At 41.0% G+C, this 15,775-nt stretch overlaps 1 protein-coding gene across 1 annotated transcript in view; it reads left to right on the top strand.

Annotated features, from left to right (window-relative positions):
- Positions 1-14,890, top strand: part of TUBGCP3 (tubulin gamma complex component 3) — a 55,003-nt gene extending 40,113 nt beyond the window's left edge. Inside the window, exons 14-22 of the mRNA XM_082756259.1 lie at positions 3,728-3,917; positions 5,756-5,891; positions 6,304-6,372; positions 7,535-7,670; positions 10,190-10,278; positions 10,415-10,546; positions 10,968-11,108; positions 11,774-11,890; positions 13,583-14,890. Of these exons, the coding sequence (XP_082612385.1) occupies positions 3,728-3,917; positions 5,756-5,891; positions 6,304-6,372; positions 7,535-7,670; positions 10,190-10,278; positions 10,415-10,546; positions 10,968-11,108; positions 11,774-11,890; positions 13,583-13,741 (1,169 nt within the window). The 3' untranslated portion in view covers positions 13,742-14,890. The remainder of the gene's footprint in view (positions 1-3,727; positions 3,918-5,755; positions 5,892-6,303; positions 6,373-7,534; positions 7,671-10,189; positions 10,279-10,414; positions 10,547-10,967; positions 11,109-11,773; positions 11,891-13,582) is intronic.
- The last annotated feature ends 885 nt before the right edge of the window (positions 14,891-15,775 follow it).

The raw sequence follows: 15,775 nt of genomic DNA, 5'->3' as shown, positions 1-15,775 counted from the left end.
AACATCTTTCTTTGCACTTTTTGACCTCTTGTACGATACTTTGTGTTGTTCCTGCTCTCAAATACAACTTTATTATAGCTAACTTAAAACCCCGGCTTTGTGAGGTTCTTCTTTTTTCTTTTTTTCTTTTATTTTTTTTATGATGAACCTTGGATTAGTTATATTAGTTTATATTAACTCTTCACAGCACAGCATTTTAGCATGAGCATATGTATGAAAGTTGTTCTAATAATAAAATCACATTTGTGTCTGCAAGAAGATTCCATCTAATGCTGTGGGGTGGGTGTTTTTTCTCTTGTACCAGTGGTTGCCTAGTCAACTAGCTGCTCTTAAATTGCAGAGAAGGGGTCAGGCTGAGGTGAATAAGGGCTGTAAAAGCATTTGAAACATCATCTTGCCAGTCACTCCTGAAAAAGGCAAAAACATTATTGGAATACACTACTTTTATCGCTTTACTCAGAGCTTATGGCCATGCTTTTCTGAGTTTTTTTTCTTGTCTGTGTTTCTCTCACATTGATTGTGTCGATGTTGGAAATGCATCCTGTCCTCCTTGTTTGTGCCATCTGACAACAAACTGAGCATCTCTTCAGATAATTACTTCAGATATTAATTCAGATAATTACTTCAGATATAAATAATTCAGATATTACAGATAATTAATAAAACGACAGAAGGATAGAGTGCCAGACTGAGTTTGGGTGCTTTTTCTCACTTTAATTCTGAACGTTTCATGGTTTTGGCTGTAATTTTAACTTGCTTTGGAATCTTAACTTGCAAAATCACAAAATCAGAATGGTTGAGGTGGGAAAGGACCTCTGGAGGTCACCTGGTTCAACCTGTTGCTCAAGCAGGTTGCCCAGGACTATGTCCAGGCAGCTTTTTAAGATCTCCAAGGAACATAACTGGACAACCTATCTGGGAGACCTCTATCTGCATAGTAAAGGAGGGCTGTCTGATGTTCAAATGGCTCCTCAGTTTCAGTTTGTGTCTGTTGTCTCTTGTCTCGTCACTGGGTACCATTACAAAGAGCCTGGCTCCATCTTCTTTGCTCCATCATCTTTGCACCCTCCTGAAGGGGTGGGTGCAAAGACGTTGAGGTGCACCCTGAGCCTTCTCCTATAGGATTAAAATTGCCACCTCTCTCACCCTAGGAGAAGTGCCCCCAAACCCTTCATTGTTTCTGTGTCCCTTGGTTGGACTCTCTCCAGTATGGCCATGTCTCCCTTGTACTGGGGAGCCCAGAACTGGGCACACTGTACTTCCAGGTTTGGCTTCACCAGAGATGAAGAGGGGGGAAAGATTGCCTCCCTTTGCCTGGGGGCAACACTTTGTTTAATACACTCTAGGATAACACTAGGGTAAATGTGCCTTTTTTATGGCACATTGCTGGTTCATGTTCAACTTGATGTCCACCAGGACCCTGACCCCCTTTTCTGTCAGGCAGCTTTCTTACTGGGTGGCCCCTGGCGCGTCCTTATGCCTGGGGTGGTTCCTCCCCAGTTGGAGGACTTAACACTTCCCTTTGTTCAACTTTGTGAGCTTATGGTTTTAAACTTCTCGTCTTTTCCTCAGTTTTCTTTTGATGACGAAGTAAGAATGGTGTAAAAAAAAAAAAAAGCTACCGTCTGAACCTGTGTTAAAAACAGGAAGCCAGAGGTGCAGGATAGAGTAGAAGCTGGCACTCCAACCTCAAGCTTGGGAACTTCTCAACCAGGATTTGCCCAAGACCACTACATTCAATAGCAACTCGTAGCCCTGTCAGTGCTGTTTGCCTTTTTCTTTCCAAACCCACTTCTGTCTTGCACTGTGCCCAGAGATAAATTTACACAGCTTTAAAAACTTGTGTCTAGGCTTCTTTTCTTGTTGATGAAAGCAACCTTTTTGAAATAGGGATGGTGCATTGCCTGTGCTGTTGTGTATGTATGCAGAGATGATGGGTTACAGCTATGCAGGCAAACTGCAGGCTAGTTTGTTCCTGCTTTGGCTCTCAGGCTCTCAGCATCCTGTGAAAAGACATTCAGGAACAGATCATTGGGGTGTTGTAGCTTACTGCGATCTCTCTGTGAAACTCTTCTTTTAACTTTCCCCTTCTGGAAGTTCTTCCTTTCTCCTCTAAAGCCAGCCATGAGGCACATCAAATGGCTGACACCTCTGTGTGTGCAAGCAGCCACGTTTAAACTCATCCTTTGAAGACAGCAGCTAAGAGGCCAGGATCTGCTGATGGGGAGAGGCTAGAAGAAAACTGGACTTGACTGGACTTCCTTAATGCCAAGTTGCCCCATAGCAGTGAGACAAGTGCATTTGTACCAGTGAGACAAATGTGTTTGCACCAGCTAACAGTTATCCCTTTCTCCCAGCCATGGGTATGGTGTTGCTATGTGCTTCCTTATGTGAGCAATACAAGAGTTGCTTTGTCAAATCACACCAGACTTCTGCCTTGATCAGAGTGAGCAGAGACTTTGGTGAGGTATTTGTCTCTCCTGGTTTGCTGTCAGTGACAGGAGAAAGAGTACTTTAGGGACTCCTTACCTATGGTCTGTATTAGTTCTCACATTTCCTAAGTTTCATGTGTTTCACCTGACTAAGTAGTACTCTGCTGGTGTAGGGAACTTGAGCATAGCAGTGCTTTATACAAGTAGCATATCTGTGAATGCTCTGCATATGCTTGCACTTGATGTCCCATGGAGAGCTTTACAGGTTATTCAATGAGAGTTTGGAAATCTCAGTGAGTCATTGAACCAGTCACTGTGAGGTCTCCCTCAATAAACAGTGAATTCTTTCTTAGAATAATTGTTCATTTACTTAGTTTAAAAGCAGTTTACTAGTAGATGATAAATCTCAGCAGAACAACAGGTCAAAATTGGTTCTAATGTTTAATGTCTGCAGTATGGGTTGAAATGAATCCTTGAGCAGGCAACATGCGGTCTTACACTCATTTGGTGTCTGGACCTTTAGTTTCTACCTTTTAGTGCAATTGTTGTAGAATTAAAAACTTGAAAATGAGAGTATATAATGCTGTGGAAGGTAGGTAAGCCACCTGGCAGTCCAGTATTTGGAGTTTTGCTCCATGTTGCCTGAAGAAGCCATGCTTTTCTTCTTGTATCTCATAACAGCATTGTTATAATCCCTTTCTTAACAAGCTCGTAGTTGTAGTAAAGAATGAAACACACTCCCTACTAAGCAGTTATGTCCTACCTTCTGCCCCCAAATTGCCACACATTATATGTGGAGAAGAAAACACCAGGTTGCTGACTGCCCCCCAGACAATGCAAACATATTCCCTCCTCTCTCTTTCTGACTTCTGTGTGGGAACTCTTTTCTGTTGAATGCTTTGAGTGATTCTTAGAAGATTTTTTTCTCCTGCCCTTAAAAGTGACTTCTAATTTAGATCTGCCTCCACCAACACTTTTCTCTAACTCTGCTCTTTTTGATGCCTTTTAAATAATTTGATTCTGTAAACTGAAAAATTTCAGCAAACTAAAAGAAATTTACTTTCTATGTAGAAGTGATAAAATAATGAGTTCATATGGGAAAGTACAGGCTGAGTACAAATTAAAAGCAGAGCTACGGGCTGCTTTAGACTTGCTTTCACTTTGGCTATGCCTAATGTATAATAGAGTGGATGAGAATAAATAGCAATTTCTCTGCTGGTATGTTTCAATTTCAAAGCTTGTTTGCCTCTTTTTTGTTTGAAAAAACACTAATTTAATTCTGATTTCTTTTCTAGCTGCTGATTTGTTCACAGATCTGGAAAATGCATTTCAGGAGAAAATTGACGCAGCTTATTTTGAGACCAGCAAATACTTGCTGGATGTCCTTAATAAGAAGTACAACTTACTGGAACACATGCAGGCCATGAGACGCTACTTACTACTTGGTCAAGGAGATTTTATCAGGCACTTAATGGACTTGCTCAAGTAAGAGTTTAGAAGGGTAATTATGTTGAATTTCTGATGCTCCCAAGTATGCATGATTAGCATAGAAACTGTTTTGCTCAGAAGAGGACACCTTAATTATCTTACTACTCAGTGGTTTACTTGAACATCTTTTAATTTCTATTTGGGGTTGAGTTTCTTTGACCCTGAGGCTGAAATTTTGTTCTTTTTGGTAGGAAGTACATACAGTACCATTTTTGCAGTGTCTTGAAAAGCTGTACTAACGTAGCTTTACACTGAGTTTGTGACAGCCCCAAGGATGTTTGCACTTTGCTTCCTCCTGTCAGCAAATTTAAGCCAAAAAGTTCCGTTTCTGGTACTCTTGATGTCACGAGTTAGTATTGTTCTGAATGTTATGCTTCTATATTTTGTATGCGTTTGGTGTAAAACATTGTGTCAGAACCTCTCAGTGCATTTTTAAAATTTAATTGTTGCATCAGCAGCCTCTGTTTTAAGCACTCAAGTGTACCTGCAAGTATCAGTTTCAGTACATTGTGTGTATTTGCCAGCTGGCTGCTTCTACATGCTGGTGCTTCTGATAAAACTTAGTCTACTAGAAAGGTCCTTTGCAAAGTTTTCCTTTGGACTAGGAGGCAGGCTTTGCAATAAAGCTTCCATTAACTTGTTTGTACGTGACCAGGCTTTTTTAAGTGAAAAACAGGGTGAAGCAGAACAAGGTCGGGTATGTAGTGCTGGTATTACATGTGAGGTAAAAATAGTGAGGGGATTTCCAGTGCTGATGGGGGAGAGGATTGCAAGGCATTTGCTACTTGCATGTTGCAGCTCCTTGGAAAGTTTAAGTTGCGTGGAGGTGGTGGTGTTTTTTTTTGTCAGCAGTTCTAACCCCATGAGACTGCTATCAGTTAAGTATCCCAAAATTGTGAAATAAAATTCGTGTTCTGTGCTAATGAGTAAATCTGCCTCATTTTAGATACAAATGCAACTCAAATGTCAGAATAGCTATGCTAGCAACCCTGGTAACTTGAAATGAGTGGCATTAATTCAGGATTAATTTACTTCTCGTGCTGATGTTCAGCTATATAGCTGCACACAAATAGACAGAAATGTTTTGATCATTGATTTGCTTTGTGGTTAAGATTGAAACAGTAATATGAGAGGTTTTAAAATTTTCAGGAAAGTGTTTCACTGTGTGCTGCAGTTAGTACCAAATTGCTGTTGCAGAGTATCTCAGTAACATGCCAGCACAGCACTCTAGGCAGTTGAGGGAAATGCATTTTTTTTTCCTGCTCTATTCTGCACCAGTGTGTCTGCACCTCAAGTAGCATGTGTAGTTTTGGACACCACAGTGTGAGAAGGATATAGAACTATTAGTGTCCAAAAGAGGGCTACAAAGGTGGTGAAGGGTCAGGAGGGGAAGAGGTGTGAGGAGCAGCTGAGGCCCCTTGGTTTGCTCAGCCCCGAGCAGAGCAGGCTGAGGGGAGGCCTCATGGCGGCCTGCAGCTCCCTCACGAGGGGAGCGGAGGGGCAGGCGCTGAGCTCTGCTCTCTGGGGACAGCGACAGGACCTGAGGGAACGGCATGGAGCTGGGACAGGGGAGGGTCAGCCTGGGGGTTAGGGAAAGGTTCTGCACCCAGAGGGTGCTCAGGCACTGGGACAGGCTCCTCAGGGCAGTGGTCATGGCACCCAGCCTGCCAGAGTTCAAGGAGTGTTTGGCAAATGCTCTCAGACATGTGGTCTAATTTTTGGGTGGTCCTGTGCAGACCCAGGAGTTGGACTCCCTGATCCTTGTGGGTCCCTTCCAACTCAGAATATTCCATGCTTCTATGACTTTTTTTTTTTTTTTTTTTAATAACTTCCAGGCCGGAGCTTGCACGACCAGCTACAACCTTATACCAGCATAACCTGACTGGAATTCTTGAAACAGCAGTGAGGGCAACTAATGCGCAGTTTGATAATCCTGAGATTCTCAAACGATTGGATGTTCGACTTCTGGAGGTCAGTTGCATCTTGGTGACTCTCATATGAAACATAAATGAGTAAAGTTACATTCTGTGTGTATGTGCGTGAGGACACAAATCTACGTGAAACAAAATTTTGGTATGTGCATGTGGTAAATACCATTTTGTCCCCTCTTTTTCCATTGAAGCTTACTCTGAATTATGTAAACCTCACTTAATAAGTCTTCTCTTCCTATCTTAAAAACATCAACAGTTGGGTGAGATGTATCCCACCCTTGTGTCAAGGTTTATTTTGGCTTAATCTGCTGCTTTTGGTGACAAACTCCTGTACCCCGTATTGAAGTGGTTGCTTGTTTTTTCATGGTCTGTGGGGAATAGAAGAATAAGCAACTCATGAGCACTAGCACACTCTGGTTATTCACTAAAAGTAGTGTATCTTTTAAATACAGGTGTCTCCTGGGGACACTGGATGGGATGTCTTCAGCTTAGACTATCATGTTGACGGACCAATAGCAACGGTAATGCTGTATATTGCTGTTTGAGAACATGTCTTCCTGCTGAACTGGATTGCTAAATATTTTGTTGTTGAAATATCCTTTTTATTTTGAAGTGTATGATCAGATAAACCCCTTTTTTTGGCATCAAGGATGCACTCACTATATAAACCGTAAGCCAAAATCTTATATATTACAATTGAGTGCTGAAAATGTACATTTAAAACATGAATTACTGAAAATCAGTAATGAATTTGTTCCAGCAGAGATTTTAGCATGTACTTAATAAATGGAGTGCTCCTCTTCTGCCATTATTACTAGGCTGTAGCAGCTGCTTTGAGATAATTTGAAGGGAACTGGAAAATGTATTTGGAGAGAACCTATTTATATTACCTAAATAAAATTTCATAGATGTTCATTGGAACAACTGAGAAAACAAATATATTCATAGAATCAGTAACACAATTGATCAGAATGTATTTAGCTTCTGTAAAGATATTCTAACATCAAGATGTGAGTCTGACCAGCAAAAGGAATTGTCATGTATGTGTGTAATTTGAAAAGAGTGAAATGTTTTGTCTTTATTATGCTTATTCTATATCACATTTCCTCCCATATGGGATTGGAAGTGCTCAAAACCTCCTAAGAAATGATTTTGTCCTAGTATGTGGACTTCTAATTTTTTTTTTTCATGCCTTTTTAAGTTGGCATGCTGGTAGAACAGTAAATGCATTGGTACTTTCTCAGCCTTCAATGAAATGGAACTGACAAAAACATCAGAGCAGTGCTATGCCTACGTGGAAGAGTAATTTATAGAAAAACAAATAAGCTGTAATGCATTTCTACTTCATTTTTCTTCAGTCTTAGGAATGCAGTGTGAAAACAGTGACAATGTGGGAATCCTTTTGGTGTTAAAATGGAAAAAATAAAATGGCAGTGTTGTAAGCAGGCATAGTTGAAGGGCACTCTGGACCAGAGCAGTGCTTTTATTGAATGTTAAATAACTCGGTTCAGGTCTTGAAGGAGAGTCTTCCTAGGAGCTCTGTACTTTCCAAGGATTTGTTCTACCAGTATTTACCGATAAACTACATGGGTCAGAATAGACAAGACTGCAAAAATATTCTTTGTCCTTCAAAACACACGGTGTCTCTGTTAAATTTGTAGTCATCTTTTGTTCGTTTTATAGGTGTTTACACGTGAGTGCATGAGCCATTATCTGAGAGTATTTAATTTCCTCTGGAGAGCGAAGCGAATGGAGTATATCCTTACTGATATATGGAAAGGACACATGTGCAACGCAAAGCTTTTGAAAAGTATGCCAGGTGAGAGGCCTGAGTGGATGACATACTTGTAAACTGCATTTAGATTGCTGTAGGTTATTTTTAAACTATTTAAAGAAAAGTCTGTTATTACAGAGGAATTTTATATTTTGTTGCTCTAACTGACTGGCTAATGACAGATGATGATGAAGATGAAATAGCATTGCTGGATATGGAGGTTTCCTGTTACTTAGTCCTTGATTATGAGTTTTTGTAGCAACAGGCAAATGAAACATCCCACGTCTCTGAAAAGATTGTTACTCCTTCATCCCCTTTTCTTCATCTTCCTTGATGACTTTCCATCTGTACCCTGTGCCTCCCTTTTACTTCTGCTGGAAGAACTGAGTTTCACACATACACACTTCCAAATTTACCAGTTTTATCTTCACTTGTTCATTTTGCATTTATTTAGCAAAGAACAGAAGAAGCTAAGATAAAAACAAACAGGTGTTTGAGCAGAAACAAAAAAAGCTCGTGAGTATAGAGTGACTCTGGCATGTGCTTAAAGGATTGGGACTTTTTGATCCCCCTTCTCAGTTGAGAATACGGTGGGTTTTTTTGAGCATTTGTACAGGCTTAATCTTGACTTTTCTGACCTAGCTACATATTTTTTTTGGTAAAAAGTAACTGTTGAGGCTTACAATTCTTTGTGGTGTAGTAGTGTTAACAAAAATATATTTGTTTTTGTAATTGGAAACTGTTTGGATGGGAGTGGACACCTTGGCCTCAGGAAGTTGCTGGTAAATAAACTCTTAAAACGATGCTCCAGTGTGAAAGGCTGATCTCGGGGACTATATGGGATGACTTTCTGTTGCCTTTCTGCTTCTGTGAGATAGGATTACTTTACTGTCATTTCCCTGTCCCAAACAAGTGCTTGTTTGACTCAAAGCCAGCAGTCTACTGTGTTCGCTCCTTCTGTTCCCTTTGAGTCAAGGGTACAGTTAACAGGTCTTATTCTCATCTCTGTCACTTGAGGGTCTTCAGGCTGGAACTGTTTCCTACTGCTAGAGTTTTGTTTATTCTCAGAAGACCTGCTTGGGAGGCCTTTCATATGCTTTAATATGGAACAGTCTTCTGTAATCTTTCTGAGATGAAATCTCAGTTGCTTGTCACCTTCAGTTTTGGCTACTTTTTAGTTAACACAAGTATTTAAAATGCTAGTCAAGATCTTATAGCTATTGTTGGCAGAAAAAGCCTTTTGTTCTATTTCTGGGTGTGTGCCTCTGAGAGAGGAGAGTGTGTTTTACAAAGACCTGCCTTCTGCCTGGAGGGACGGGAGTCTTTCTCACTATCTGGCATGTCTAGGTTGGAAGCTGTGGATAGATTTATTTTTTTTCCTGCAGCACTTGGAGAGTCCACCCGAGCACTGATTTGAAAAGAAGCAGAAGTTGCTTTATTTTCTTTCTTCCTTCAGAATTGTACCTTGCGCTTCTGGTCACAGCGCAGTAAATGGAAAACCGTAAGTGATAGGAGAAGCAGCTGCAGGGTGTTGTTTTTTTTTTTCCAGTCACCAAGAGGTAACACTGACTTTCTAGGGTATCTTTATTCACCATTTCCAAAACACCCTAACAAACAGCTAGAGATTTTAATGTTTTAAAGGAGTTCTTCTAGACCATAGTGTCAAGCTTGATCTTTTCCTACCAGGAATTTGAATAAGAAATTTACAGATGTACCCAGCTCGGATACGGTGAAGAATTTCTGTTGTGTAGCCAGACCTAAACTTTTTTTCATTGACCCAATTTAAAGCAGATGCAATAAAATACGTTAGGGATAGTTTTCCTGCAAAGGCATAAGAAACAAAGAACGGAGTACCTTGTGCTGTCATTCAGATCGTTGGATGGTTCTGTAACATCCTAGATATGAGAATGTAAAATTCCTTTTGTAGCAGCCATGTAACTTGGTAAATCACTTCGGCAGCTTTTTAGAAGTGAATGCCTCTGTTTGGACATCTGCCTGATTCCTGAAGGATGAGTGATGTGCTGTCTTACACATTAACAGCTGAGGCCAGCAGTGACTTATCCGTGGGTCTCTGGTGGATCAGGAAGTTGAGCCTGGGCAACCAGAGTCACAAATTCCCTACCCCTGTTGTAACCACCCTCTCTTTTGTTCTCAGTGTGGTAATATAAAATATGCCGGCTGCCTTATGAACTCAAGGGGTATGAGGGACAACAGAAGCAACAGCAGATCTGTGGCCTCAGATTTGCAGCCAAAAGACAACATGGAACATTTACTGTCTTTTGGTCCCTTGGGACTGAAAGGGTCTTTTTGACTTTATGATGCTCTGAAAGTTTCCAGCAGCCTGAGCACACAATTGGTGTGGTCTTTGGCTAATGTTTTCTAGGAGTTAATGGTACAATGTTCCTTGCTCATCTGTTGCCTGCCAATATTGCTGCTACATTCCAAGACTAGCGGCTGTTTTATGATGTATTCAATTTGGTAGAAAAAAAAGAGTATGAGGCTGGTTTGATGGCTGTGCCTGTCCTTGCAGTCTTTAACATGCCATCTCTTTGGATTTTTTACAGAGCTTTCTGGGGTGCTGCATCAGTGTCACGTTCTGGCATCAGAAATGGTCCATTTCATTCATCAAATGCAGTATTACATTACATTTGAGGTATACTCTATCCACACAATTGGTTGCTTAAAAATGAAATACTTTTAATATTCTGTATGTGTTGTGTGTCTTAACTTTCAAAGAGCTTGTCATCTAGCAAATCAAAACAGCCCAATCCTGAATCATTGTGCTCCAGGTGCTTGAATGTTCGTGGGATGAACTCTGGAACAAGGTCCAGCAAGCTCAGGACTTAGATCATATCATTGCAGCTCATGAAGTTTTCCTGGACACGATCATAGCTCGGTGTTTGCTGGATAGTGATTCTAGGGTAAGTCTTCTCCTTTGCATTAAATTGTAATCTGTGTGATCTTGGCTTACGGGTTAGGGTTAGGACATTCTTCCCTTTTGGTACAGGAGGAAGGGGAAAAATCAGTTTTCTCCCTGTCATATCAGACCTTGTTCAGTAGGCTGTGTACTTACTCCTTGCACACGTTGACAGATGTTGATTTTGAAACTTGTTGCACTTTTGGTGAGTTTCTTTTGGTTCTAAGAAACTGCATTGTCCTGCAACAACTGACTTGGAACTTGGCAAAATAACCTCTGCAGCTGGGTGTGGAAACATTTAATTTACATTTAATTTTAAAAATAATTTTAATACATTAAAATTTACATTTCTCAAGAGTGGTAGTAACTTAAAACTCTTTTGCTGTGGAGCGCTTTCATTGTTTTGTTGCTGAATTGCCTCCCAGGTACTTCTCAACCAGCTTCGAGCTGTTTTTGATCAGATCATTGAGCTCCAGAATGCCCAAGATGCAATGTACAGAGCTGCTTTGGAAGAGTTGCAGCTGAGGCTACAGTTTGAAGAGAGGAAGAAACAGCGTGAGCTTGAGGTACAGTAAGGAGATTCCTAAAACATGAAGATGAATTGAGGCAGATATATTTCTCTTTTGATATCTGATATGGAGTTTTTTGATGTCATCTACAGCTATGACAGAAGTGAAAAATGTATCAATACAAACATAAAAGTCATCATCAGTAGCTAATGTATTCAGACAGAATCCCTGACTGTCACTTCTAATTTCTGTCTTGCCCAAAACCTCTAGGTAAATAGATTTTTGCAGTGGTCTTTGGAGGACAAGAAGTTTAGGGCTGTGAAGGAAATGATACAATCTTGAATATTCTGAACCTTCTTGCAAAGAATGCCATAGCTGCACGCCTGCCTCCATACTGCCAGGCCGTGGGATGTGCAGGGCTGGTGGGAGACTCACTGGCTTTGCTTGTCTCAGTTTTCCTTAGTAATGGCATTCTTTCTGTGAAGAACATGAGAACAACTTCTATAACTTGCCATTCCAGAGGAGGAATGTTATTTACACACCTTGAATATTTTCATGTGCTGTACAGCCACCAAGGGGAGAGATAATGTCAGTATTAGAAGCTCCACATTTGGCTCTCCGTGGCGATGTTTGGTTTGTGTGAGCATGATGGTTCAGCCAGGCAGAAGGTGGATCCAGTTGTTGTGTAATGTTTGACTTCTTACTCATTTTGTCTGTGTTAGGGCAAATGGGGTGTAACTGCATCAGAAGAAGAAGAAGAGAACAAGAGGATAAAAGAATTTCAAGACTCAATACCCAAAATGTGCTCGCAGCTGCGAATACTCACTCATTTTTACCAGGTACCCCTTAGCTATTCTTTTTTTTTAATATGGACAATAAGTTAGTTAGAAAGAGAGGACACAGCACTGTGTGCCACAGCAGCCCTTCAGGGGTAGAGCCCAGGTCAACTGAAACCCAGGACCTTCCCCCTAACCCTTCTCGTGGCTTTCACACATGAGAAATTTGTGATGTGGTGTAGCAAGACTTTTAACTACTCTTATTTATCACCTTTGGCAAACCTGAAGTTAGGCCTTTTTTTATGATGTTGATTCTGAGTTTGACTTAAACCTCTAGGGTCTGCTTGTTGTCAGTATTTCCTATATTTTTGTAATTAATATCTGTAAACACACATTTAAATGTAGTAAATGTAAGTATGCATTGTTTCCCTAGCTAAATAAATGAGCTTGAAGTGGTTTTGCTGGGTTTTTACCCAAATTTTCATTTTTTAGCTTGTAAAAGTAAGCTAGGTTCTTAACAGCAGTTGTAGTCATGAGTTAGCACCTGTACATGCATGTGCACAGCATTTTCCAGCCCTTCTATCTGATGGTTTCCACCAAATCCATTTCTATATTGAGTGTAGCTTTGCCAAGCTATAGCTGTCCTGAATGAAGTGCTGCATTGTCAAAAGAGGTAGTTCACGTGGAATTTTGGAGGAAAACAGAAATAGAAATATTGATGGCTTTTGTTGGCAGCTGTAGATATCCTAAGCTTTGATATGAGAACTTCAGATCTGGGAAGAATTTCCCTCCTATATCCAAATACTGCAGTTCTCCCTCCCAGCAAAAATGCAACCAAATACCTTAAGAGTTGTAGGCTAGAATAGATTGTAGTTTGTGTGCTCAGTGGGACTGCTACAAGTTGGCAACGTACCTTTTGTAGATCCAATACAGCTTGGACTGCAGCAGACCCTGCAACAGCCCTATTTTTGAATAGGGCTTTTTAAAAGGCCAGCTTTTTCATGTGGTGCCTTCCTGGCCAGCCTTGGTCATCTTTGGAAGTAAGGAGGTAGTAAATGGGACGTGCCTAATTCTAGGCACGCTCACATTAGTATTTAGTGGAGATCAGGAATAAGCTCTTGAAGTGAGCTGTCCCACTCCCCCAAAGCTGTGTGCTCTCCTGCGTGCTGTGGAGCTCCTGCAGCCCCTGGGCTAGAAATGTGCCTCCAGCTTCCTGAGTGCAAGTCCCGAGTAAAAGCTGCTTGAGGTATCTAGCCTAGCCCAGCTCTGCAGGTGCTTTGCTGTTCTGGGGTGCTACTTGGTTAGCACAGTATACATCAGATGCGTATTTTTAAACAAGCAGTGGTTTAATGCTGGGCTGGCCTGCATTGTACCTGCAACACAAGAACAATAAGGTTGCCTGTTTGGGTAGGTTGTGTCCTGAATGTCTCCCAAAAATGGCAGGAGCACAGAGGCGCTCCTCTCCAGCCCAGAAGCCAGACTGGAGAGTCCCAGCTGGGCAAGTGGGGTGATCTGTTTGAAAGCATGAAGTGTGTGTGGCAGAAGTTTGAAGATAAAATGAAGTTACAGGCTTTTTGGAGAAAGAGTGAATCCCACATAACTTGATTGCTAAAATTTGAGTACAAATTCTTGTGCTTGCCATTTTGTGGCTTCCCTCTGCCTCCTTGCCAGGCTCAGACACCACCTGGCATGCCTGTGCAAAACACACCGCTGATGTCACCTTAGCGGTCTCATTGTTTTTTCTTTCTCGTTCAGGGAATCGTCCAGCAGTTCTTGGTCTTGCTGACAACCAGTTCTGATGAAAGCCTTCGATTTCTTAGCTTTAGACTGGACTTCAATGAACATTATAAAGCAAGAGAACCAAGGCTTCGTATGTCTTTGGGCACTAGAGGCAGACGGAGCTCACACATGTGAGACAACTGCTAAGGACTGCACCTCGGTATCCGAAGGATGTTGAACCTCTTGTTGGACAAGGCAATCAGTGTTGACGTAATAAAACCAAATCGTGCGTGATAGGTGTCCACCATTTCTGCAGACAACATGTTTTCAGTCATGTGATCGTGTGACACTATATAGCAGAGAGCAAAAAAAGTAGTTGTTTTTTTTACACTAACGTTTATAGAATTATCAGAGTCAATGGGCTTATTGAACCTCTTCGAATCATCCTTAGGTCATCCTTTTAAACAAATGCCAATTTTATTTGAGGCTTTGTAAGCTCTCTCCACTAACTTATATTTGTGTTGAGGAAATCACTTCTTTTGTTTTAGAAGGCATCATTTCCTTTTTTAACAAGAAAATAAGAAGGTTATTTTTTCTATATGTAATTGTTCTATTTGAAAAGAGCTTTTGTTAAAGCCAACAGATCAGGACACAGACCTAATGTCCTCATTACGAAGCTATCCAGCATTTCATTATGCTGATTTTCAGTTTTGTGATGTGTTTGACTGTGTAAGAAACTTTGTATCTGGAGACATAGACTTATATTTAATTTTTTCTTTGTTTTCAAGGTTTACAATTTGAAATAAAAAAAAAATCTAATAGGTAAATTATGTGGTTCCTGTACAGGAGAAACCTATAGAAACAGAGCCAGGAGTGAATCTATTGCACAGAAGATCTAACACAGAACAGAAGTTAAAGCCTCAGTACAATAAAGGGAAAGTGTCAGTTAAGACTGAAGGGATTGAAATAATTAATGTTCAAAATCTGATGTGTAGAAGCAAACTGAATTGGGTAATGTTGACTTCATTCTCTTCCCTTGCCTATTTTTTCATTGTAAATATTTATATATTGCTGTCCAGATGCTGGGGAGAGGAGGGGTTCTTCTTTTGCAAAGTTGTCATTCTATCAGGTCATTTATTATGTTTCACAAGTACAAGCTTAGAAAAATAAAAACACAACTATCTTTCAAACATTTGGTTTGCTTTTTGTAATTAACACATTATGATTCTTTGACAGGGCAAGGAAGCAGGGGGTATTCACCTATGGATTCTGCACTGCAGTCTTTTGGTACTAGTATTATCTGTACTTACAGCTGTGTGCAATTTGTTAATGAATAGTTCCCCTCAGGTGAAACAAGTCTGTGGCCTTTTTTTGTCTTTACCCTTCTCAAATCCCTGGGAAGCAGCGGCAACAGCCAGGTTGTTGAGGCAAGGCTGGATGTGGTGACAAGGGAGGTGAACTCCTCTGGGAATGATGCATAAAACTTTCAGCTCTAAACTATCAGGTTTGCCTTCCAGGATTCTGGTGCTGGTGGAAGCAGTGCTCCCCAAAATGTTACAGTGCAGGCCTTGGGGCTCTTGGCTTTTGTTTAATGAAGCAGGTAACCCTGGGCCCCTTAAAGAACCTGTCAGTGTGCCTAGATTCAAGGGAGTACTTGCAGGCAGCATTTCAGCCGTAAGAAAATACGGACCCTGAAGCAAGTGATAATTGGTGTGCCAGAGGAAAGCTGGAGGATTCAGAACTCAGCATCGTGTCCTGAGTTGCTTTACAGGTAGGAATACTCTGTTTTGGTGTGTGTGTGTTGGGAGTGTAGTATTCTTACAAAGTCTGAGAGAACTAAGAAGGTTATGGGACTGTGTTTTGACCAATACCTTTCTTCCACCAAAATCACTCAAAAATTTGTCTGCATTAATATTCTTTTCCCCACTTCCTTGAGGGATGTGTTACACGACCCTGTATGTCATCAGACAATCCACAGGCCAGAGATGTAGCATAAACATCAAAGCTAGAGGACAAGATCTAGAAGAAAGTTTAGTCCTCTTTGCTGCTAAAATTATTGCAGCAGGACTCAGAAAACTCTATGGTAGCTATCAAGCTGAGAGCAATCATTTTGGGGTGATTCCACAGAAATCCATTGATTGGGAAGAGTCATCGGTTGCTCTCTCTGCCGGCCACACTGAGGGGAAGGAACACTTTGAACACAAGGCACAGAATACCTGGGCCAGCAGG

Source organism: Aythya marila (assembly GCF_965140915.1).
Source record: "Aythya marila genome assembly, chromosome: 1".
Taxonomy (NCBI): domain Eukaryota; kingdom Metazoa; phylum Chordata; class Aves; order Anseriformes; family Anatidae; genus Aythya; species Aythya marila.
The sequence above is the reverse complement of the archived record's forward strand: the minus strand, read 5'-3'. Positions and strand labels throughout refer to the sequence as shown.